We start from the raw sequence: 25,366 nt of genomic DNA on the forward strand, positions 1-25,366 counted from the left end.
GTATTCGAGTGCATTGTCTCCATGCACTAAATGCCGCGTTCCTGGTGGTCACGTGACCAGCTCGCTGACTAATCACGTCGTCCCAACGGTGTGACGCAGCGACGCAGGAGATTCAAAGTGAGCAGCAACGTTCCTGTTGAGATACTCTCGAAGCACAACTTTCCGTCCACCGCTGAGGCTCGTGAAAAGCTTATATAAGTTACACATATCTCTCTCTCTCATATATATATATATATATATATTTATGTTTCCAAACGAGTAAAGTGGGTTTTCAGGATCGGAATGGACGGTAAAGTCATTGGACCGGGTCCGTACAGAGCGACCAAGCTGGTGAGTCTGTTGGTAACGTAACTTTTCCGTGCAACGCAACAATGTATCATTAAATGTGTGACGTTCGTTTTGGTGTTAGAACAAGTCTATCGCTACATTCGAGCAGTAAGCAGGCCGACACGGGTACACACTTTAAAGCTCGCCGTAGTCCTAAATGTAACTTTTAATTAGGTGAATTAACGTCTGTTAGCTCACAGTAGCTTTACGTTATTCGAGTAGGGAATTCAGACCTTTCTGTCCTCACGGAAAACGGCACTAAAAGTGCGTTTCTAACAGTCAACAACAGCAACTTGTGAGTGCTCTAACACAACATAGTAACGCAAACACCTGCAACGTGAACCTGACTTAAACGTCAAGTGTATTAATTGAGTCGCGACTACGTTTAAATTCCTCCATTTACGAGAATACTACAAGGTGTTTAACTTACGTTGAGAGTAGTGATGTCACGACGTCCAGCGTTCACCTGTTCGCGTGCATGTCCACGTCCGATTTGAATAATAGTACTGTGTTAATTCAGCCAGCCATGTTTTATAAAGGCTTTTCCTGTAAGCCTTTTTATTTATTTATTTTCCACAGCTGACATTTTGACACAGGTGTTACCCTAATAACATTAACGCCAGCTGTGTTACACTGAAAGTGGTCCATTGGCACAATAGCAGGACCCTGCAACCAGAGCAGCCAAATGGATTTCAGCCATCATCCGGTTTATTATGTGCACCTGCTCCTTTCTTACTGTGACATATCAGAATGTAAAAAAACAAGAGGTTTTATGCTCAGCGTCAAGAGAAGCTACTGAAAATAATCAGGGAAGATGAGATGCAGAGTTTACCACTGCGCTTGAAACAAATATGTTATTTATCTTTTTCCGTGCTAGATTTCTGTCCTAGCTTGTTCTGCTACGCTACAGGATGTGTCCTTTCTAAAACTGCAGTTTATTAAGGTGTATTCTATACAAACAAAGCTTACGAGTACATTGTGAATACATCATTTATGGTATCAAAACTCCCAAAGCCATTTTTTTGTTCCTCTCAGAGAAGAAACTTTAAAAAAAAAAACGATTACATACCACCTGCTGCCCCAAAAAGACCAATGAGGTGGAGCAGCACGAAGAGCTGTCTACACGGACAGAACCTTTTTCTGTATCTTGTAATGCTGTCCCTTTTTTATCCCATTAGGCTTGAGGCACGCTTCTTGGCTTTTTACTTTTTTTTTCTTCTTTTTTTTCCACCACGCATAAAGCTCTATTCATAATTCCAACCAGTGGGCATCATTTTCCTCACTTTGTTACTCTCCTGGGATGTAATGGCCTTGTGTCGCCAAATTCTATCTCTGTTTTTTTTTCTTCTACTTCTATCTTTTGTCTTCCTGCCCATTTGGGAGAACCGATAATACATAACCCCTGCACCATCCAAAACACTAAAAGGGGGACGTAATGTTCTTCACAGCAACCAGAACAATGTTCCATACCGTCTTTTAATATCACTGAAAAATAGGAACGTGTTGAATGCATGAACTGCTGTTATCTGGGCCAAATGTATTTAATTTGCTGTCCGTGACAAACGTTCCACAGCATTTGTAGCATAAGATTGTCTCCCTTTGTCACATGTGTTTCCCTTTTTCACGCAGTGGAATGAAACCATTAAACTCTTCCGCGGAGGCATGCCACTGAGAAGGCACTGGGCGCACTTCCGCTACTATGAGTGCAGTTTCACGGGATCCGAGGCGGTGGATTATCTGCACGAGCTGCTGAGGCGCAACTACAACTTTGGGCCCGAGGTGACGCGCTACCAGACTCTGCAGCTGCTCAGGAAGTTCCTCAAGGCCCACGTCGTTGAAGACATCAAAGGACGCCATGGGACCGAGGACTTTGTAGACAACGGGCACCTGTACAGGTAAGACTCGGTCATTCTGTGCTGCGACTCGTGTTCGTTGATAGGCTATTTGGCGTCTGTTTCTTCGGCTGAGCGCAGTGCGGTTGACTTTCTCGCCAGGTTCCCCACCTCGTCCCCGCTGAAGTCTTTTCCAACGAGGCCTCTGTTAAGAGACAGCAGTGACCTTCCTCGACTCATTCGCTGGGACGACTATGAAGAATTGCCTCAGAGGGAAAACATTGCACCCCTGAAGTCATCCGTCATGGTGAGAACGAGGCATTTCGGCTTTTCGCTGCTCTTGCTGTGCTTGGAGTGTGTAAGCTTATGCAAACTTAGCAGAGAGCCAGATGAGATATTTTAAAAATCTACCCGGTTTTAATTACTACTGTGATACGGAATTCTGCGCTTAAGGTTACTGAAAAGGTCAGTTTTAGTTCATGCAATGCTCCTCCGCTTTTAGTTTGTGATCAAACTGCAGCTGTAGTTATTTCTTTGATACTGATACTTCTTCACCTGCTCTGTTATATTGGAGGCTGTTTTTAATATTTTGTCCACCACATTTATACAAATATAGGGGACCAAAAACTGTGGAAAGACCCCCAGTTATAGTATAATGCGTCACTGTGAAAAGTACATTCTGAAGCTGGTAGGATTTCTTTCATAAACATGTATTGTGCTGTGTGTCTGCATTGGATTGGTATCACAGAAGGCTTTCTTATGTTTCTGCTCGCTGACCACTTTCATTCACGTCTCTGTTCCTTTGTGGTCAGACCTCGGATTTGTGGAATAAAAGGCACAGTGTTGCCATCGGGGATGTGAATGAGTGCAAGCTCATACGACGGAAGGAGATCACTCCAAAGCAAGTGGACCACATCTGGAAAACAATGACAGTCGCACAGTATGTAACCCGCTTCTTACATAACTTATTAAACACTCACTGTTCAAGTTGTTTGTATCATGTGGTCAGTGTTGCGTTAGTATGACAACTGGCAACTGCGAGTTAGCGTCATTAGCTACGACGTAACTGCTATTCATTTTGATAATAGTTGGCGTTGTTCTTCAGCTGTGATATGTTTGGAAACGTGACATAAAACGTAGTTATGACCTGTTGAATTGAAAGGCCCAGGGCGACTCTGGGAACGGCTGCTCCTGATGCTTGACGCCAACTCTGTTTTAGTTTACAGAGCGTGCTGGGCCTGCAGTCCTTGGACGGAGTTTTAAACCCCGCGCATGTCAACGGCAAGCACATTGTTCACAATGTGTTCAGCGTAAATAAGACGGGCATCGTCGTGTTGGAGAACAAAGCCGGTAAGATGAATTTGATTCACAATTTAGAAAAAAAACGTTGTGTTGTTGCAACTTTTTATATGTTATGACTCGCCCCTCTCATCTCCAGAGGACATGCCTTATTGGGTGGCTTCAGCAATGAAATGCCTCGCCAATTGTAAGTATTCATTTTAAGCTCACTTATAATAAAAAAAACGTCACCATCTGCTTTGGAACTGGATCTGCAGTGGGTCCAAGTACCGGAAGGGCAAGCGTATAATCTCTTAAATGATTGATGAAGCCTCCGGTCTGTAAGCTAAAGCTTCACGGAAACTTGTTTCAAAGAGTGGGTGCCATATTTTCCAGATGGTTGATGGCTCACTTTGGGTTTAACTGTTTATACATTATGCAAATGTATGTTTGTGCACGTACCCCGTGAAAGCGCCATTTGGGTGTTTATGTGCACATATTCAACATTATTGTGATTAACAGTATATTCTTCTCTCTCAGGGCCTAATGGCAATGAGAGCAAACAGCCACTGTACCCGGGTTTCGAGAGGGATGTTCTGAGAACTGTAGCGGATTATTTTCAGAGGCTCAAAGAACCCCTGCTGACTTTCCATCTCTATGAAGTCTTTGTCAACATCCTCAGTGAGTGCTTCACCATGCGGATCAAAGACTGATATTTCGACACTGCCACAGACTGTTGGTTCTGCATCCAGCCTGTACGTCTGCCCTGAGGATCAGGACTCTTCTCTCCTCGTGTCTCTGCAGGTCTGCTGCACGAGCAGCAAGAAGCCGCAGAGGCTCTTCAAGTCAGCTGCCTCCTGCTGCCGCCGCCCAACCGGAGACGCCTCCAGCTGTTGATGCGTCTCATGGCGCGGGTCTGCCAGAACCCCCACCTGCCGCCACTCAATGACGCCATTGCTACCCGCACACTGGTACACATTCCTTACGGTTATTGCATATCTTTGTACTATGTAAGCAAGACTAGGATTGTTGGGGATAACCCTCACATCAGCATGGACACAGTGTATTGTACCAACAATATCATACACATATAGTAGTCCTGTGATTATTACTTTTAATATTGTGTAAGAACGGTTGTATTTGCCGTAGTTTCCTATATGTTTTGTATTGAATTTTGCAAGGTAAACACAGTCTCCGAGAGAAAAGCTATAGGAAATATCCTCCATGTCCAGAATCCTTGCTTCCTATTGGAGGTGGACAATCTTTGCATCTTAAAAATGTGGATTGGAAGACAGCGTGGTCTGTGTTTATGTATGTTTGTGTATCTGAAATCATATTTCTAACCCTCCTCCTGTTGTGGTCTCTGTCTAGATGGTGCAGATGTTCTCTCACTGCGTCCTGGGCTCAGTGGATGAGATGGACTTGGATGAGCTGCTTGCCACCAAACTGGTGATCTTCATGATGGAGCACCACAACACCATCTTCCAAGTTCCTTCCAAGCTGCGTTGCCAGGTCGAGGAGCACCTGTCCCACCTCAAAAGAGTTCAAGTTAGTGCCCGTTACTCTGCTGCCGATTCAGTCATGAAATTGCCAATTTCCAAGCCGTTTGTAGAGATGCATCGTCTTTTTTGTTGTACTTTTCTTTTCATTGTATGTTCATAACAAAACATTGACTAATAAATGTCTTTAAAAATGCCATGGCTCCAGGTTACTGGAGAAATCAAATCCAACTGAAAATCATTTTCAGTATGTCTAACTTTATCCAAAATTGTTTACTTTCCAAATTGCGAGATTTCTGTTTTATGTCTCGCACTATTTCTGTTTCCTTTTGTTGTAAACTGAGATGACGTGAGGATCGGCTGGATTTTGTACCTATACTGAAAGATCATCTTCCTATAACTAGTTAATATATGTTGCTATGGGAGACTCCATGCAATATCAGAATTGATGCCTTTTATTCTCCACTGCTTCAGGACAAAACTTTCTTTCTTTTTTTGTCTTGATCGCTTTCATGTAGTAAGAGGGGCCCTTCTCCTCTTGTGTTGTGCCTCTGTGCACAGTTGGTTCTTATTGATGTACGCATATGTTTTTCTTTTCTTTTGGCAGTCTGTGGTCGACATTGTTCGATTGAGTTTTTTATCTTTTAGCCCAACAGTAGATGCACAAGCTGAGACATCCCACGATGTGAAGAGGACTGAAGACATAATTTCTTCCTCATCGATCGTTGCAAATTAGATTTTAAATGTTAACCACCCTTCACACTTAATATCTCGTGTGTCTCATATTTGTCATGTTAATGATTCACATTAGACAGTTCTGGGTAATAAAATGAATCCCATAAACTGTTAATGTCACAGCTATGCTGTATTTACTAGTAAGTCAATACGTTGGCTTATTTGTCTCCAGTTTTTGTATAATATATTCAGAATATCACAGTTTGTCACACCAGTGTATTGCTAATTATGTACATTCCTCTGTGTCTCCCACCAGATCAAATACGCAGGTTCAGAAACCGACTTCAGTGCATCTCCAGCTTTCTGTAAACAGATCAGCCGGGTGGAGTGTGAGGAGCGGACGGTGATCGGAACCCAGACCCCTCTGCAGGCGCTGCTGGAAGGCCTGATTGCAGACAAAGAACTCCCCGCCAAGGACAAGAGGAAACGGCTGAAACAGGTTGGGGCTTTACTATTTTGAAAGGTCATGAAGTGTAGATCCTGGGGGAGGGGCCCTCTTTCAAGTCGTGATGGTTGATATTAACCCGCTCTAAAGCAATATCCTGTCAATTTTACTCATCGGCCATTTGTGTTTTTTAAGAAAGCGGTTGAACATTCAAAGGCTTGTATTTTAGTATGTTTAGGTGAGTAAAGAGCTGTGACCCCAACATGTGTTTGCTGCGCACATACCGTACAGTAATGGCCTCCCCATTTCAGTTCCAGAGGTCGTACCCAGAAGTCTACCGCAGTCGATTTCCCACCGAGGAGAGCAAAGCTGCCGTCGTGCCTGAGAAAACCCCCCGGCTCAAACCTCACCTCATGTTCTTCAACCTCAAGAAACCCTTCCAGCCCTTTCAGAGGAGCTGGAGCTTCAGGGCGTGACCCCCCTCCAGCTGCACCTGGGCACCAGGAGACCAAGAACAATGTGGTCGGTCGCGGTGCCCTGACCGCACTTATGGTCACAAGGAAAGCACTGCTCAACCACCAGAGTGACTTTAAAGGCCAGTACACACAATAATACTAATTATTATTAATAATACAACATTCACTCTGACACCCAGGTCAAACTGCATGTGGATGGTGGAACAAAGTATATAATGATACACTATAAGAACCACGGATGGTTCTTAAAATGAACTTTAATAGTTGTGTATTGGTACATTTTTCTACTAGGATACTGTATGCTAGAAATATCTAATGATGGATGGCAGTGACTGACGATGTCCCCAATGTAACGGAATTGAATGGAATAAGTTTCAAATGTATTAATATGCCAGGTGTTAACATTATAGGTCGTGAAATGTTAATGAGCAAGTGCACTCTGAAACCATTTCTATAGTTTTGCACTATAACAAAATCAATATAGATCTTCAAACCGATTATGTAATTTCAGGCGATTTCTTTGTGTTTTACTTTTTGATCAAACGGTCATTAATATGCTGTATCTGGGCAACTGGGCCTGATCCTTTTTAAAAATGTATGTTTATCTTTTTGTATGTTTATCTTTTTGTGAGAGGAAGTGTGCGTACGCGTTATTACATAACTGATACTTTGTCACAACAGACGAGGGGAAAATCTTCAAGACGTGGTGGAATATTGTCGATGTTTAAATTTACTGTAAAACGTGCACTACTACGTCTGAAATATTGACCTGCTGAATCTTAATCTCAGAACAAGGGGAAGAAGAGGCAAACATTTCACTGGATACACAATGTCCTCTCTCTTCACCCTCCTTCCACCTTCTGGACGGGTCCTGCTGGATGTGATCTCTTGTTTTCACGTGTTTACATCAGCTCTCGTCTTGACGGGTACATTCTTAAAGTGTTAAATACTCGTCTTTTACTGTTTGTCAATGACCTGCTGTCATGTCAATCAGGTTGTTTTTCCACTTAATTTTGGTTTAATAATAAGTGATAATGCTAAATGTGTTTTTATATATGAATGCTCTTGAACAAATGTCATAATGCTGGAATAACTGTTACACTTGAATTGCTGCTCTGTGCTGGAACAACTAACAGGATCAAAGTGAATCCATGTTTAGGCTGATTTCTTTTTTTTTTTCCTATAAACATGCTAATTTGCAAGAGTAACTGTTTTGATTTTCATTCTCCAGGTTTATAGTTAGTTTTTACACAAGGGATGATTTTATATTTTACATGCAGGCATCTCGTTTTGATGGAACCGATGCATAAACTTAACTAAACTTCCTCCAGCAAAGCATTCTGTGTAATTCCCTGTACAACAGTAACACAACAGTTTATTGTTGTTGATGGAAGTCTTGATTTCTATTTTTATTTCAGGCCCAGTCTGGAGAACACATTATCCAGACTGGGGGGGGGGGGGGGGAATGCAGTTTAACATTGAAATAAATGATCCCATCATGGCATTAATACGTTGTATACTTTATCTTGAATAAGGAATAAGATGTTGAATGGTATGTGTAACAACTCCTGTCACAATCCCCGGGTTCCCCCCCCCCCCCAGCACCAAGTAATGAGCACAGTGTAATGTTTGTTTATTTGGCCCTCTGCTCTGCCGGTCTCATGCTCCATCTCCAACACACCTGATATAAGGGCAAGAGCCATTACCCCTGATCCACTGCAGCTGAGGCTAATTAAGCCTCTTCCCGGCACTAGTTCCATGAGCCACTCCCCCGCTACCCCCCCCCACCCCCCTGCAGCTGAGCCAAACCACCCCCCAGCCGTCACGGTATGTAGCATACTTACAGACTGTTTTGGTTCTGCATCCAGCCTGTACGTCTGCCCTGAGGATCAGGACTCTTCTCTCCTCGTGTCTCTGCAGGTCTGCTGCACGAGCAGCAAGAAGCCGCAGAGGCTCTTCAAGTCAGCTGCCTCCTGCTGCCGCCGCCCAACCGGAGACGCCTCCAGCTGTTGATGCGTCTCATGGCGCGGGTCTGCCAGAACCCCCACCTGCCGCCACTCAATGACGCCATTGCTACCCGCACACTGGTACACATTCCTTACGGTTATTGCATATCTTTGTACTATGTAAGCAAGACTAGGATTGTTGGGGATAACCCTCACATCAGCATGGACACAGTGTATTGTACCAACAATATCATACACATATAGTAGTCCTGTGATTATTACTTTTAATATTGTGTAAGAACGGTTGTATTTGCCGTAGTTTCCTATATGTTTTGTATTGAATTTTGCAAGGTAAACACAGTCTCCGAGAGAAAAGCTATAGGAAATATCCTCCATGTCCAGAATCCTTGCTTCCTATTGGAGGTGGACAATCTTTGCATCTTAAATGTGGATTGGAAGACAGCGTGGTCTGTGTTTATGTATGTTTGTGTATCTGAAATCATATTTCTAACCCTCCTCCTGTTGTGGTCTCTGTCTAGATGGTGCAGATGTTCTCTCACTGCGTCCTGGGCTCAGTGGATGAGATGGACTTGGATGAGCTGCTTGCCACCAAACTGGTGATGTTCATGATGGAGCACCACAACACCATCTTCCAAGTTCCTTCCAAGCTGCGTTGCCAGGTCGAGGAGCACCTGTCCCACCTCAAAAGAGTTCAAGTTAGTGCCCGTTTCTCTGCTGACGAGTAGAGAAGGACATCAAATACTGCTTTTGTACAACATTTATGAATTTTATTTATTTATTCAGAAAAATAAATAGTGCACCCTTTTTTTTTTAATCATTATTCAGCAATATTCATTTGTATCTTTCCAAGACAAGTACGAGAGTGAGAGTCCATTAAGTGCCCTTTTCCATCTTCCCTCTTTTATTCATATTTATTTATACAAGCTTTTATCTGATGGTAATAGAATGTGACGGGGGGGATAGCAATAGAGTTGCTAGTCAGCAGCTGACACCTGCATCATTTGACAAATAAACATCCCACACAGTGAACGCTGAGGCTCGACTTGTGGCGGTGTGCAGAACATGCGGCCGTGGCATCTTCCGAGTTATTCTTGTGGCACAAGTTCATGTGTTTTGAAAAATGTTGACAAATTGGCGAAGCCTGTGCCCGTCGACTCGATGTCCACAGGCACACTGTGTGTGTGTGTGTGTGTGTGTGTCTGGGAGACGTCAAAGTTGGACATTTGTCTGTCAAAAAGTGTTAACAGTTTTGTCAGCTGCAACGCTTCCTGTATACACAGAGCAGGTAGTTTCTATTTTCGGCACGACCGCTCGCCATTTAAGGATCCAAGTCTACTCGTGCTTTGCGACGACAGTGATTGTTGCGTTGAGCTCTGAGCGCCAACGGGCGGGCGGACTCAAACACACGGCCCCGTGAGTCGATGTCTGTGTGGAGTTCCATGGCCTTGCGTCTGGCGCTCGGGTAGATATTTGACTCGATGTGATGGTCACCAAAGTCATGACGAGTCGTCCTCATCGGGACCGTGAATACATGTCCCAGCGCACGAGGGGATCCATCCCATAGTTATTGCGGCCTTTTTATTTACACCCAGCAGAGCAAGTTATGAATTTGAGCATTGTACATTTGGAATGTAGCCTGTACAATCTGCTTAATTTAGTGTTAAAGAGATCCGTCTGTTGTAGATAAGAACTAGATTATTATAAACCATTGAACTAGCACACTTACAATGTAGCCATCGGCTGCTGCTAATGATGTGGTCATTTATAAAAATTAAAAAATAAACTAGTGTGAAAGGATCACAGGACTCTCTTGGATGGCGGCGAGGAGAAGTTTGTCAATTATACACGTGATCGTGGGAGGAGACGGAATTCGGTCTCCTGCAGTTCTTGTGTCCACATTTTTGGGGAGGTATTGTGTAATAGTGAGTAAGCCCATTCTCACTGGTCGGGAAAGCCCATGCTGTTTGCCCTCATGCTTTTCTGGGAATAGACTTGTAGCTGTCGAAATTGCTTTTTCCCTCTGGGTTGTTGTTGCTGCTCTAGAGTCTCTAGACCGTTAAGCTATGCAGAAAAGGAAGAAAGCAAATAATGCTGTATGTTTAATATTGTCACACTAACAAGAGCGTATGTATGTATGTATGTATGTATGTATGTATGTATGTATGTATGTACACACACGAGTGAGAATGGGCTTCTTTTCCCCCCCACCACTGAACACACCATATTTTACTGTTGGTATTGGCACAGAATGACGTAAAAAGGAGGGCGAAACTCAAAGCACATGATTTTGTAGAAAGTTTGGAAGCAAAGTGTTTAAGTTTATTTTTGCCCCATGCTTGTGCTAATATGAGACAGGCAGTAAAAGTACAAAAAAATGAAGTAAATTAGGGATTTGGAAGTTTCAGGGAATTTATGATTTATACGCATCATAATTCTTAAGTGAGTGAGTGAGAGAGAGAGAGAATGTAAAAGATGGCCCAAAAAAAAACCCACAAGATGGAAGGAGTATTCTTCACGATTGTATTTCTTGATTGAAAGCAACATCAATGTATTAGTTTCTAATTAAATGATGAGTTATTCTCTATGCAGTCGAAGCATCAAGACTACTTTTACATCAGCGGAGTCCAGAGTTCTTCTGTTGCCGCAGCAACCAGCCTGAGTTAAAAAAAAGAAGAAAAGAAATGTCACTGACTTCTTCTTGATAAGTTCAGGCTCCGATGCTGAGATATGACAATATTAGGTTGTGAGCGATACAGAGAGATGGTTAGTCAGTTTTGGAGCTGAACAAGACCAGAGAATATTATTCTGTAGAAACGCATCAGAGATGATGTGTTGCCCTCATTGCTCTACAGTATACTGCATATATGTGTATATACTGTATATCTGTTTCCTTCTTTTAATTAGGGTGATTATTTGGTTTAGTAAGCAAACAAAAAGTCTTAAAAACCAACAGGAATAAGAACTGTGAACAATAAAAAGGCATAAACAACGATCATATAGAATAACTAAAGCAGCCTACGGGAAGAAAGGAGTGATTGCGGCTCAAGCCAAGCTTATTAAAAAAAAAAAAAAGGAGGCATCCACGTAATCTCATCACTCGTCATCACTCAGACAGAAAAGAAAAATAAGGGAGGACACAAATCAAAATGCATTCGAGGAATTGGATAACATTGATTTGGACAGACGAAAGCAATGTGCTCATCTCCAGCACCGGCACAGCTGTTTGAGTTTGACCCCCCCCCCCCCCCCATGAGCCAACAGAACACGGCTCTGTTCTCAAAGCTGTTCCGCGGTGCGTTCAATGCCTCAGTGGTTGATGTGTGCATGCAAAGTTTGACCGAATTGAGCGACGACCCCATCAAGAGTTTCACAAAGTGCACCCAGATGGCCCTTATTTAATTGGAAAGAAGCAAGTTTGTGTGTGTGTGTGTGTGTGTGTGTGTGTGTTGGTTAAGGGGTTTGGGGGGGAAAAAGCAGGTATTGGAATAACAAGAATTCTTCAATCGTATGCCACACCGTTTATTAGAATTGTATAGTATAATTAACACTGCATAAAGACACAATCAAAAGCCCGGATATATTTCAAAACACCATCCAGATACGGATTATTTCAGAGAGGCACAAAAACTGTTTCTCACACGTTGCATTTTCAAAGCACAGAAAGATTAAGCGGACAAGAAAATATATATATATATTTTTTTTTTTCTTTTCTCTCTCCCGGTTTCAATTCAACAACACAGCTGAATCAATACAGTAAACAAGATTGAAAAGACCCATCAGGACCACCTCAGTAAAACACACAAAGCACTGAAAAGCTGTACAAACGGTATCATTGGAAACAAATTTAAAGTGAATCCCTCAAGGAAACCTCCACTTAGAACGAGTACCTTTTATAACTCAGCGTGTTTGCTTTTTTACATGCGCTTCATAATGTCATGCAAAAGAAAAAAATGTCTCTCTCATACAAACCCTGCAAATTACAGTGTGAGTATTTGTATCATATGGAGTAGAAAATACCAAATAGTACGTTCTTGCTCTCTTTGTAGTCATATTGTGTCTCTTAGTGGTTGTTTTTGTCTCTTTGTAGTCATATTGTGTATCTTTGTAGTCATATCGTGTCTCTTCGTGGTTGTTTTTTGTCTCTTTGTAGTCATATTGTGTCTCTTTGTAGTCATATTGTGTCTCTTAGTGGTTGTTTTTGTCTCTTTGTAGTCATATTGTGTCTCTTAGTGGTTGTTATTGTCTCTTTGTAGTCATATTGTGTCTCTTAGAGGTTGTTATTGTCTCTTTGTAGTCATATTGTGTCTCTTTGTAGTCATATTGTGTCTCATTGTGTCTCTTTGTAGTCATATTGTGTCTCTTTGTAGTCATATTGTGTCTCTTAGTGGTTGTTTTTGTCTCTTTGTAGTCATATTGTGTCTCTTTGTAGTCATATTGTGTCTCTTAGTGGTTGTTTTTTGTCTCTTTGTAGTCATATTGTGTCTCTTAGTGGTTGTTTTTGTCTCTTTGTAGTCATATTGTGTCTCTTTGTAGTCATATTGTGTCTCTTAGTGGTTGTTTTTTGTCTCTTTGTAGTCATAGTGTGTCTCTTAGTGGTTGTTTTTTGTCTCTTTGTAGTCGTATTGTGTCTCTTTGTAGTCATATTGTGTCTCTTAGTGGTTGTTATTGTCTTTGTAGTCATATTGTGTCTCTTTGTAGTCATATTGTGTCTCTTAGTGGCTTAGTCATGTTGTGGTTGTTTTTCCCTGTTTCATAGTCATTGTGGGTCTTTTTGTGTCTGTTTGCAGCTGCTTTGCATCTCTTTGGAGTTGTTTTGGTCTCTTTGTAGTCACTTTATGTTACTTTGTGGATATTCTCTTGGTTAAGAAGTGTCACTGTGATATGAAGAAGAAGACCAGGGTGGCTCTTTCAGTAATCCACCCCTAAGTTAGTGTTCTACTAATATCTTTTCTATAGTAAATAATTACACTGTAATTTGTGGGCATGAATCTGAACTGTTTTGCTAAAGAGATATGCTTTTGTTCGTGTGCTCTTGAAGGAAACAACACTCTAATTGTGTTTTGTCTGCCACAGAAATGACCCGTGTCCACCCTAATCTCACCAAAACAAATAGACATGTCCCGGGCACCACTTTCATTTCCTATGCACATGACCCCCTTTACGAAAATCAAGTCCTCAGTCCAGTGTGGGCATGGGTGAGCATCGCCATCTGTACAGCCAGCGCTATCAACCGCATCTCCTCCGCGGAAACAGGTCCTTGACTTTCACATCCTCGCTGACGAGGATGTGAAAGTGTGCTGATTGCAGTGATGAGCGCCTCCTCTCTGGTTGAAGTTGGTGTTAATCAGTCAAGTCAGCTGCGGCAGCCTCACTGCCCTCCTTAGCACCTCGTTGCCTCACCACAGGTGGAAAATCCACAAGGAACAAGATGTGCATAAAATACTGTGCGAGTTAAAGGTCTCGTATTGTTGCGCTTCTTCTTTTCAGGATCTTTTTTTTTGTATTGAGGTAAAGCTGCTGTGTAGAGAGTCTTGGCACATCACATACATATCGCATTATAACTTCTGAATTTTTTTTTTTTTTGTGGTTATAAAAGATGGCGACCAGAAGTGGTCCAAAACGAGCATCGAGCTTTATATGACCAACAGCTTGGCTCGGTCGTACAGCACGAAACTATATGAAAACTGTTGACGTCACATAACAGCTGACAATTTGAGTGAGGCATACGTGAATATCAGCTTCGGTGTTCATAATATTAACAAACAAATTTAAAATACAGGCTTTAATCGTACTGGGTGCGATAACAATGATATATTATTTTTTTCTTCGTATCTACAGTGGGTTTTAGTTTCCATACTTTGACGTACCTTTTCAAACAACTCCAAAACTCCACGCGCACACCTGATCATCTTATGAAATGATTGTGTAGAAATGGGATTCTTCGTTGCTTCGTTGTGGGTCAGCCTACGGCAACCGTGTCCAGAGGCTCCAAAAGAAGACGTTAAAAAAAAAAAAAAAGGCACCCACCCTACCAGAACTACATTACAGTGGTCTTGCTCTAAATATGGAAATGTACTATAATCAAGGAGGCACTTGCAAAAAAAGCTGCTTTTCCACGATAGCGTCAAAAACGCCTTAAGGGCCATTTTTTCCGTGATGGAGAATAGGTTTCCATGGGAACAATCAGTGACATCTGCTGACCTGTGGCACCCACTGATATGTTGAGTGAACACTGAGAACCGCAGTAACATGTTATAAGACGTCAGAATGTCCTTGTGACTGTTGAATTTCTCCAGAAGCAGTCGTGGTTCTTAATTTACCCAAAGTGTGTGACAAATCCGTCATTTTTAATATGGTCAACAACGAGACAGCCCCGTGCAACGGATACATTCAGACGGCTACCTGGCGTTTGACTTTTAGTGAGATCTCAGTCTATCTTTGTGAAACCGGCCGCCATCTCTGTAGTGGACAGCGGCCTGAATGTACATTTACGTCAATTTTGGAGTGACCGGGAGGCACATTTCTTCTCTTCCTAATGCTGCGTTCACACCAAAAGCGTTGCGAGTGGGATTCCATGCAAAGTCAATGCACAGACGGGAATAAAGCACATTTTTGCCGGGGCGGCGCAAAGCGGAAAAAATGTGCCCAACGCCGAGTTGCGAAAGCCAATCGGCGTTGAGACGCTCCGCCCGCCAATCAAACTGGCTGCTGCTACTGCGCTGGAAGCTGCAGTTATCCAGACGTAGTCGGTGAAATTCACCGAGCTGTGTGAGCCTACGGGCGATGAACCCAAACACCAGGGCCTCCAGCCCCCACATCAAGGTATCCAAGCTGGTCCCAGACCAGTTTCTCCACTGAACGCACATCCACCCATCTCGACCCCTGAAGCGTTACTGGGATTAGTTAGTGTCGTCATTACGGAGTTCAACAATCACAACCCCTAGCTCGTTCCTACAAAAGAAAGTAATCACAGTTCTGTAAAATGTTACTCAACAATTTTCCAAGACTTATTCAAACAACAGTTTTACTCCAGCAGGGGATCATGCTGTCACTCAATATGATGCAATAATTGTCTCCCAATTTTTTTTTATACTTTCAAAGCCTGAATGTACAAAAGGCCTCGTATATTTATTTTATGTATCGGCTAAATGTATAGTAATCTGACATATGTCTACAATCAAAATGAGTTTCGGAGAGAGGATCCTTTTTTTTTTTGGGAGTTTCAGAGTCAACAGGTTATTATCATGAAATAAGGAAAGACTGGTCAAAGAGTGACTAATCATGGCCTGAAGCCACGGTGGCTTTATCTCCTCTCTGGTCCAGGTTTAATGAACAGTGCTCATGTGGAACAGTATGTCTGCAGCAATATCCAAGCAACCACACTTGCCTACAAGAAAGGACACACACACACACACACTCACGTCTTGAGGGCTCTGTCCCCATGACTTTACATTGCGTTTCAGTGGGACGGGCGCCACAATTCCCCTCCGTGTCCCAGTCCGCGCCTGGTCCGTCAGACGTTGGTGCAGTTGGTCGAGGGCGGCGTGTCCGCCTTGCTGCGGATCTCCCTGATGTCGTTGAGCGGGGAGTCCCTGGCGCCGATCTGGCATTTGAACACCTGCTTGTACGCCTTCCTGAAGTTCTCCGACAGGAAGGCGTAGATGACCGGGTTGACGGATGAGTTGCTGTACGCCAGGCAGTGGGCGGCCACCCGGAGCACGAAGGAGGCCTGGTTCAGCGGGAAGGTCCCGAACTCCACCCACAGGTGTACGACGTGATGAGGGAGCCAAGAGAGGCAGAACACCACCACCACCACCAGGACGGTCTGAGCAGTCTGGGAGCCACACATTGGGAACAGGGAGGAGAGAGATTTAGTCAGTGAGACATTAATGCTGTCTTCAGATTCAAAGCGCATTCAGGATAAAGGAATAAATGTTTTGTTTTGCTTCAGTCTTTATTTTCATTCCATCTTGTGCTGCAAAACACCAAAAATTGTTGCCGGATATCATCCCTTTGTTTCACCTGCAAGTGATAACTGTTATTTTCACTGTATTAAAACATAATCCCAGAGTTATTCAGAGTGGACTTCCTGGCTAAAGTGAGACTACAAGCAGATAAAATAAAATACTGTCTCGCAGAAGTTACCTAATTCAAATGTCTCGCAAAAGTTTCCTAATTCAAACGTCTCGCAGAAGTTGCCCGTTTCAAACGTCTCGCAGAAGTTGCCTGTTACAAATGTCTCGCAGACGTTGCTCGTTTCAAATGTCTCGCAAAAGTTTCCTAATTCAAACGTCTCGCAGAAGTTGCCCGTTACAAATGTCTCGCAGACGTTGCCCGTTTCAAACATCTCGCAGAAGTTGCCCATTTCAAACATCTCGCAGAAGTTGCCCATTTCAAACGTCTCGCAGAAGTTGCCCGTTTCAAATGTCTCGCAAAAGTTTCCTAATTCAAACGTCTCGCAGAAGTTGCCCGTTACAAATCTCTCGCAGACGTTGCCCGTTACAAATGTCTCGCAGACGTTGCCCGTTTCAAACATCTCGCAGAAGTTGCCCATTTCAAACGTCTCGCAGAAGTTGCCCGTTTCAAATGTCTCGCAAAAGTTTCCTAATTCAAACGTCTCGCAGAAGTTGCCCGTTACAAATGTCTCGCAGACGTTGCCCGTTACAAATGTCTCGCAGACGTTGCCCGTTTGAAACGTCTCGCAGACGTTGCCCGTTTGAAACGTCTCGCAGACGTTGCCCGTTTGAAACGTCTCGCAGAAGTTGCCCGTTTCAAACGTCTCGCAGAAGTTGCCCGTTTCAAACGTCTCGCAGAAGTTGCCCGTTTCAAACATCTCGCAGAAGTTGCCCGTTTCAAACGTCTCGCAGAAGTTGCCCGTTTCAAACATCTCGCAGAAGTTGCCCGTTTCAAACGTCTCGCAGAAGTTAGCTAATTCAAACGTCTCGCAGAAGTTGGCTAATTCAAACATCTCGCAGAAGTTGCCCGTTTCAAACATCTCGCAGAAGTTGGCTAATTCAAACGTCTCGCAGAAGTTGCCCGTTTCAAACGTCTCGCAGAAGTTGCCCGTTTCAAACGTCTCGCAGAAGTTGCCCGTTTCAAACGTCTCTCAGAAGTTGCCCGTTTCAAACATCTCGCAGAAGTTGCCCGTTTCAAACGTCTCGCAGAAGTTAGCTAATTCAAACGTCTCGCAGAAGTTGGCTAATTCAAACATCTCGCAGAAGTTGCCCGTTTCAAACATCTCGCAGAAGTTGGCTAATTCAAACATCTCGCAGAAGTTGCCCGTTTCAAACGTCTCGCAGAAGTTGGCTAATTCAAACGTCTCGCAGAAGTTGGCTAATTCAAACGTCTCGCAGAAGTTGCCCGTTTCAAACGTCTCGCAGAAGTTGCCCGTTTCAAACGTCTCTCAGGCGCAGAGCCTCACAGCCAGGCTGTTGTGTTTCTGACAATCTGGGAAATAAAGGTCTGCTTATCTCTTTCCTTTCAGCTCCTGAGAACCATAAGCTCCTAAATGATGCACTATGTTCGCCTGCTAGTGCCTTGCTCGTCCATCTGCCATGCGGTGCCGGGTAATTGTTGGTTTAGAGTCTTTCCACCGAAAAACAGCTGCCTGCTGCCGCTCGAAGACAACAATAAAAATCAGAACAATCTGTAAAAAGATGGGAAGAGGCAACATTTACATGATTGACTTGGTGATAATTCTCTATGGGTTTGTTACTATGACCACAATTCACGCTGCACATTTCACACGTCATTTGATCCATTGATTAGTGCAGCTTTTTAATTGAATAAAATTAATTGAATATTGGCTGTATTTTCTTCTAAAAACGGGGCCTTCTGAAAGCCATAACATCGCCCTCATATCAGAATGATGCACAGTAGATGCTGGAGATGATGTGGGTGGCAATAACCTGATGTGCATCTCATTGCAGCCTCACACACGTCTCCAGAGCTACATAATAGGCTTACAAGGAGCTTTTCAACAATAAGGTTTCACACTGACTTGAAAACAGATATATATAATACAATTCTTGAGTTCAAAACTTTATGTGACGATTATTGCAAACCAATGCGGTGGTGTATGTTGTTTTTCCAGGCAAGAATGTGGGTAACGCTGAACGCCTACAGCTGGTCCAGTGTTGTCATAACGAAACTAATTACATGCTGTCTGATTTGCTGAGCCCCTCCACTGCATTTCTAGGTTGCAAGTGCATGTGTTCTAGGATACCGAGGAGCCACAAATTAATTAGAAATGCTGCCTCCTCCGCACTTTTGTTGGAGGAAAGTTAGCAAATGGCAAAATGCAATCTCGCCATTTGAGCACGTAACGATCAGAAACCCGCACGATCTTTTTGATTTCAAGTGCGAAGCGACACATTGAGCAGGGAAAGCTCCGGAGTCGTACAGAATCATAAACGCATGCATTGCAGATAAAAAAGGAGACGTTAATAAATGCATTCAGTAATTCTGAATTACCACCCTGGCATTTGATTGACACGGTCAACAGATAACCGATGCTGAATTGTCGCCGCCGTATTTGAAGCTGCCATCGTAAACCAGATTCTACGATGAGCAATTGAAGACACATTTTTAATTTTTATGCATTTCCCTTTTTGAGTAGCACAGAACAACACCCATTCACGATTCTCCATATCCTCTTATTGGTGTTTGGAGGAGGCCTGCAAGACCGAGTCGTCCTCCCCCCCCCCCCTCTTTGTTTCAATGTGATAATATCTACATTTCAAGTGCAACAGAGGGGGTTATTTTGGAGCAGATAGTTTACTTGCTCCTCCCAGGGAACACGGCCGACAGAGACCAGTTTGACGACTTATTAGAAGCAATTAGCAGCAATTAGCGGTTGCTTTGGCAACAAATGAAGCTATCTGTCCATCACTGCATCTCCTCGTTGCTGTATTCGTCAATCTGACCTTGTAACACTCAATGGCATCTTTATGACAAGTCCTGATGCTTCCTCTGTAGTTGAGTTCAATGACATTGTTCCCATGACATGACATGAAATATTCCGAGATCTTTTATGTCCGCCCTATTACATCACGTCGGGAGTTTCAAAAGTCTTTTATTTGGTGTCATGTCACATGTCAGAACCCCCTACCGCATTCAGAGAGCTACTTTTCTGCAGCCTTGAACAATCTTGTTGACACAACATGGGTGTATAATGAAGGAAGGATGAGGTGGGGTTTTTTTTTTTTCTTCTTCTTTGTACCAAAAAGCACAAAACCTTCTTTGAAAGTGTAGAATAGAAAAGTAGACCGTCTGAATATTGCACAAAAAGTGTGTTCTGCTTTAGTTGATGAATGATTCATTCACGTCACATAGTAGAACATAGTGGATTATCTGTAGAGCCAGATATTTCTTTCAGAAGTTAATGGAGTGAATATTTAGACTTTAAGTGGCCATAAACTCTGAATGTGTAAATTGGCAGCGGTTTGCATTAATAACCTCATTAATTGGTGCTCTCAATGTTGTGTGAACATCTTGTTGCGCAGCCCCAAGTGGCCAAAAGCCTTTAATCAATAAAGAAAATGAATGCAGGCGAATGAACAAAGAGGAAAGTCGGTTTTCCGATCAAATAAAAGTGCGGGTGCAGTTGCAGCTCGTAACTCTCCATTGATGAGTAGGACTGTAATGACGGCACGTGTGTGTGTGCAAAGGTCTGTGCAGTCTGAGGAAATGCTTCACGATCATCATTCAAATTCTCACAGTCGATCGGGTCAATGGTCAATATTGTCCAACGGTATCAGCCCCACTCATGACACGCAAGCAAGCGTGTGTGCACACACACACACACACACACACACAAAGGGGGAGGTTCCCACAGAACTTAATAACCATGCTTTGTTTGGATAGCCTCCATAACACATTCATATCTTCTCCTCAGCCCCCCCGAGAGCCGTCCGTTAGCCTAATACAAACAGCAGAGTCAACACAGGAAGACAGAACTAATATAATTCATGGATTTCAGCATCTCCTCTCTGCCCACTCCGGCTCTACTTGCAATCCTGTTCTCTTGAGAGCTAGCCGTTCCCTGCAGGGCATCCAATAATGGCTTAGAAGCTGTCACGATGTCTTTTTTGACGTTGACATATGACGTGAACAACGACGAATCTCGTTGTGTGTCACGTTTAATTGTTTCGTATTCGTATGTTCATGTGTGCGAGCGGTGAAAGTAAAAGCTGGACATCAGGCCATCAAACTGAAAATATTGCTAAATAAATTGCAACTTTTTGTTCCTTTCAGGTGGGATTTATTTTGTCATATCTACGCACTTAAGACTTTCAAAAAGATGCACTACTTATTTATTTTCTTTCTGATATCTGATTCTTCGCAAAGAATCCGCCTCGGACGTCAAGTGATGTTGAGAAGACATGGGGGGGCGTAGATGGATCGCCTGCCTGTCCTTGAGTGAGACAAAGGCCGTGCCGTTGGCGTATGAATGGGTATGTGACGATGTGTAGCGGGAGGTGCTTTGAGTGGCAGCGAGGCTCATCTTTAGTCCTATGTAGTGCTTTGAGTGGCAGCGAGGCTCATCTCTAGTCCTATGTAGTGCTTTGAGTGGCAGCGAGGCTCATCTCTAGTCCTATGTAGTGCTTTGAGTGGCAGCGAGGCTCATCTTTAGTCCTATGTAGTGCTTTGAGTGGCAGCGAGGCTCATCTCTAGTCCTATGTAGTGCTTTGAGTGGCAGCGAGGCTCATCTTTAGTCCTATGTAGTGCTTTGAGTGGCAGCGAGGCTCATCTCTAGTCCTATTATGTAGTGCTTTGAGTGGCAGCGAGGCTCATCTTTAGTCCTATGTAGTGCTTTGAGTGGCAGCGAGGCTCATCTTTAGTCCTATGTAGTGCTTTGAGTGGCAGCGAGGCTCATCTCTAGTCCTATGTAGTGCTTTGAGTGGCAGCGAGGCTCATCTCTAGTCCTATGTTCTGCTTTGAGGTCCGGACCGGGGCAAGCTGTGTGATTCCTGCGGAGGGTGGGTGATAAGAAGTTTGCCTCGATGTATTTCACAACAGCAGTGGGAGTCGCCTCGCCCTTCCCAGCTGTCCCTGACATTATGTTCCACAGGCCGAGTGGTGAGCTGCACAAACTGATGATCAAACACTCTTTCCACCAAGGACACGGAGGGGTCCGCTGCTATTTATTTATTTGTCTCGTTGGTGTCGCAAACACAACACTATCCTCTTGATTCCAAACTGCCACAATGTATCCTTTGAGACGACCTTGTTTAGTTTCGGAGATGGTTTTAATGGTTCCCTGAATTGTTCACCAACGCTGCTCATTGTCTGGGACATTGAGCAACGTTTGTGGCGTTAATTAGCTGAACGTCCTCATTCTGCTCGACGTACGGACCTTAAAGCTCCGCAATTAACACGTTATAGCTGGTTTGTTTCATCCGTGGGGAACGGTCCTTAACATGAGATCGCTAGGCAACCGGGGGAGACTTCAGGTAATCGAGAAATCGTTCTTCACATAACCACCCGTGTTGTTGTTTTTTACGTTGAATGTTTTTTCTACGTTTCATGTTTTTGGTTATTATCCATCACTACATATCCAAAGTGTGGAGAGTGGAGCCAAATCACAGGGGACACGTGGAAAGAGGCTGCATACGCTGGGGCGTAAATCACACGTCATCACAACGAGATGATTATTCGGACAACCGCCAGGTCTGATTCGATTCAATTCAGATTGAAATGAGAAAATGCCCAGTTTTATCACTGAGCTCTTCCAGACAATAAGAAAATGAATAAGAAAAGCAATCTATTCTTTTTAAGAAAAAAAAAATAGATCTGTTGATTTCTCATGTTGCTGCTGTTTCAATGTTGTTTCTAAAAGATGGCGATATGTGTTGATGTTTCTTCCCATTACTTGGTTTGTATTGATCCATATAGCCGGTCACAGGGCATTTCATTTTTTTTTAATATGGATTAAACAAACACGATGTAACACGGGCTGGAGCATTTGGGTTTTAATGTCTTGTCTCTGGTCTGGGGTATATGAGAATGTTGATGACTGAAGGATATATATTAATTCAGTCTATAAATGTCCTCACATTATCCCCAACTAATTGGGACTGACCATAAAACACACATGTCAAAATCAAACTAATTGAATAGTTCAAAGGGTTAGAAATCAAAAACAATGTCTATATTTTTCACATCCGGGACACAATTGGGGATTAAATGGGTTAATAGAGCAAACAAAAATAAAGAAATCTGATCTACTTGACTCAAACTTCATTGTCCATTGATTGCACAAGTTTATGTCACATGTTATGCAATCAGCAAACACCTTTTAATTAAGGAGTAGGACGGTGTGTGCATAGCGACCTGCAGATTAAACTAAAAAGGGGTTAGCTCCCAAGTTAGCCGCAATTTCATTTCAGACGCGCTTCAAGGGAGCCAACCTTAAAGGTTGTTCTTCTCATTTTAATGACTAGCCGCTCAGTCCACCCACCTACACACACACACACGCTCACACACACTCACGCACACACTTTGCCGCAGAGCCTAACAGCTTTTCTGGCAGAAACTCTTTGGATTGAAGTCGTTGATGCCTTACTTGGATTAAATATGCGCGTGTGTCAACAGTCCCTTCTGACATTAGTTTTACACTTGCTATCCCACCGGGTTAAATTATGCATAACACTCCGGCTTTAATGCTTACTGTTTGCTTACTGTTTGTCACGACGCTGTCAGTGTCACATATTCTCGCTCCGTACCCTGCACAGTGGGATCAGTGTGTGAAATTCCTCTCTTCAGCATCAGTCAGTAAAGCGTGCGCGTGTGTGTGTGTGTGTGTGTGTGTGCGTGTGTGTGTGTGTGGGGAGGGGAGGGTGCGTATCAAAGCACATTCACATTCTCATCAATTTCTCCCCTCCCAGTCGGCACTCCTTGCTTTCTTAGCACAGGGCCGTTGTCAGACAGGCAGACAGGCAGGCAGACAGACAGACAGGCAGACAGACAGGCAGACAGACAGGCAGACAGACAGCGGGCGACAGCGGATAACTCTCAGAGGAAGCTAAATGACCGGGAATCCACCCGGAATAATGAAGGCTAGATGACACTTTGCTCGAGTGTGCCAGTTAAGCGTATATGCACAATGACATTCATATCCATCGTTTTGGCCCCAGGAACAAAAGAGACGACGGGAACAGTTTCCTTCGACATGCCCTTTTTTGAGTCTGAGGGAATGGTGCGGACGCATCGCCCCCTCACTGGGTAATGTGCACCGGACTGCGGGTCAGTGTAGCTGTGATGTGTGTGTGTGTACATCTTCCTAAAGGCCGAGAACATTGACCCCTGCTTTGAACCAAAGCACATGTGGGCAAAAGAAAAGGCTGCTGCTTCGAGAACTGTATGAAACGCATTGATCCAGAGAGATGGATATTTCAGTGAAGCTTCAACTTGTAATATGTAAAAGATGACATCTTTTCATCTTCATCATTGGAGACGTTATCGTCATCACGGGTTTGATTTTTGGATTCAAGTGTTCAGGTGGTCCCTAACGTGTTTTTTTTTTACAGATGAACTTAAACATTGTCAACAGGTAACACATTCACAGTGTTTATTCAGTGTGTTTTCCCCCCCTCCTGATTACAGTCAGACAAGTTTGCTGCCATATGGTCAAGACATGATAAGAACATCCTCATACGTACCTTTTTCTTTGACGCCTCCGACTTTTTGGACATATTTCTTAGTTTTTTGTGCAAGTGATTTAAAACCTGCAAGCAAGGAAATAAGAGGTGAGATATCTTCTTCTTTTTTTAGGATTGTTCAAACACATGTCCACAATCCCACCCGTGCGAATAGCTCTCCTTACCTTTGCGTAACAGAAGGAAATCAGCAGCAGAGGCAGGACATAACCAAACACAAACGTGCACACGACGTAGATTTTCTTCTGGTTTGGGGGCCACACTTCCCAGCAGAACGTGTGGTTCTCTCCTCCGTGAAAGATGTTCTGGTAGTACATGACTGGCGCAGCCATGGCCAGAGAGAGTATCCAAATCACCACCACCCCGATCAAAGCGTGCTTCGCCACCCGGATCGAGGAGGACTTTCTGGAGTGCACGATGGCGATGTATCGGTCCACGGACATGGCCGACAGCGTGAAGATGCTCACCAGCATGGACACGGTGAAGAAATAGTGGATGAATTTGCAAATGAACGCGCCCAAGACCCACGTCGGCATCATGTAGACGGTGGACTGGAACGGGATGCAGAAGAGCAGGTAGGACAGGTCCGCGATGCTCAGGTTGAGGATGAATATGTTGGTGGTGCTCCGCGGCTTCCCCGGTTTGCTCCGGGCCAGCACGGTGATCACCATGGAGTTGCCCAGCACCCCGAGCGAAAAGATGAGCCCGAAAACCAGCAGCGTGATGAAATTATCCGTGCCGATGCCGAACAAAAGTTTCTGGTCCTCTTCCTCCGCTCTGCTGAGGTTCCACGGCTCCTCCAAGAGCCACACAGACTCCGACAAGTTCATGATTTAAATTGTTGCCCCCCCACCCACTCCAACCCCACACTCTCCCCTCTTTAGATGAACTTGAAACACACACACACACACACACAAATGACCTATGAGAGGTTTGCGCCCCGCTGCTGCTGCTTCATGACAGTTTGAAGAGCTTGCGGTGCGGCGCGCGTCTCCATGCGCGTTCTTGCTGCTCTAGCTCAAGGTTCCTTCAGAATGCACCGCTTTATTCTTTCACCTCACATTCGTAACGGGTGCAAACACAACGCTCTCCTCCTCTCCTCCTCTGGCAATGCATCAGGGGGGTCTCGCCGCTGCGCGTCTTGGAGCGTGTGTCCCGTGTGCGCACCTGACGCGTCTGCGCACCGACCGCGCTGCTGATCCACTCTG

General features: G+C 43.9%; 3 protein-coding genes across 3 annotated transcripts; 2 read left to right on the plus strand and 1 right to left on the minus strand.

The window, feature by feature from the left end:
- The first annotated feature begins 282 nt into the window (after positions 1-282).
- depdc1b (DEP domain containing 1B) lies at positions 283-7,963 on the plus strand. The gene is made up of 11 exons (XM_034529167.1): positions 283-330; positions 1,957-2,222; positions 2,322-2,466; positions 2,972-3,099; positions 3,379-3,509; positions 3,598-3,645; positions 3,978-4,118; positions 4,242-4,408; positions 4,809-4,985; positions 5,928-6,110; positions 6,368-7,963. The coding sequence occupies exons 1-11, from the start codon at positions 283-285 to the stop codon at positions 6,530-6,532; spliced, it is 1,599 nt and encodes a 532-aa protein (XP_034385058.1). The 3' UTR covers positions 6,533-7,963.
- A 111-nt stretch (positions 7,964-8,074) lies between these two features.
- LOC117727953 (DEP domain-containing protein 1B-like) lies at positions 8,075-9,224 on the plus strand. Its single transcript, XM_034528505.1, has 3 exons — positions 8,075-8,084; positions 8,453-8,619; positions 9,018-9,224. Exons 1-3 carry the CDS (start codon positions 8,075-8,077, stop codon positions 9,222-9,224), a joined length of 384 nt encoding a protein of 127 aa, XP_034384396.1.
- Positions 9,225-16,012: 6,788 nt separating this feature from the next.
- Positions 16,013-24,988, minus strand: LOC117728196 (galanin receptor type 1-like). Its single transcript, XM_034528984.1, has 3 exons — positions 24,326-24,988; positions 24,162-24,227; positions 16,013-16,333 (listed from the first exon to the last, which is right to left on the minus strand). The coding sequence occupies exons 1-3, from the start codon at positions 24,986-24,988 to the stop codon at positions 16,013-16,015; spliced, it is 1,050 nt and encodes a 349-aa protein (XP_034384875.1).
- Positions 24,989-25,366: the final 378 nt, after the last annotated feature.

The sequence above is a fragment of the Cyclopterus lumpus genome, chromosome 25 (assembly GCF_009769545.1).
Source record: "Cyclopterus lumpus isolate fCycLum1 chromosome 25, fCycLum1.pri, whole genome shotgun sequence".
NCBI classification, from domain to species: domain Eukaryota; kingdom Metazoa; phylum Chordata; class Actinopteri; order Perciformes; family Cyclopteridae; genus Cyclopterus; species Cyclopterus lumpus.

Bases quoted from the DNA above. Each gene is read 5' to 3' on its own strand.
- depdc1b (XM_034529167.1), top strand. From the start codon at position 283: ATGGACGGTAAAGTCATTGGACCGGGTCCGTACAGAGCGACCAAGCTG. The intron at 2,223-2,321 runs GTAAGACTCGGT...CTTTCTCGCCAG, and splicing joins GACAACGGGCACCTGTACAG to GTTCCCCACCTCGTCCCCGC. The intron at 4,986-5,927 runs GTTAGTGCCCGT...GTCTCCCACCAG, and splicing joins CCCACCTCAAAAGAGTTCAA to ATCAAATACGCAGGTTCAGA.
- LOC117727953 (XM_034528505.1), top strand. The intron at 8,620-9,017 runs GTACACATTCCT...GTCTCTGTCTAG, and splicing joins CCATTGCTACCCGCACACTG to ATGGTGCAGATGTTCTCTCA.
- LOC117728196 (XM_034528984.1), bottom strand. From the start codon at position 24,988: ATGAACTTGTCGGAGTCTGTGTGGCTCTTGGAGGAGCCGTGGAACCTC. The intron at 24,228-24,325 runs GTAAGGAGAGCT...CCTTGCTTGCAG, and splicing joins TTTCCTTCTGTTACGCAAAG to GTTTTAAATCACTTGCACAA. The intron at 16,334-24,161 runs GTACGTATGAGG...TGTGGCTCCCAG, and splicing joins CGGAGGCGTCAAAGAAAAAG to ACTGCTCAGACCGTCCTGGT.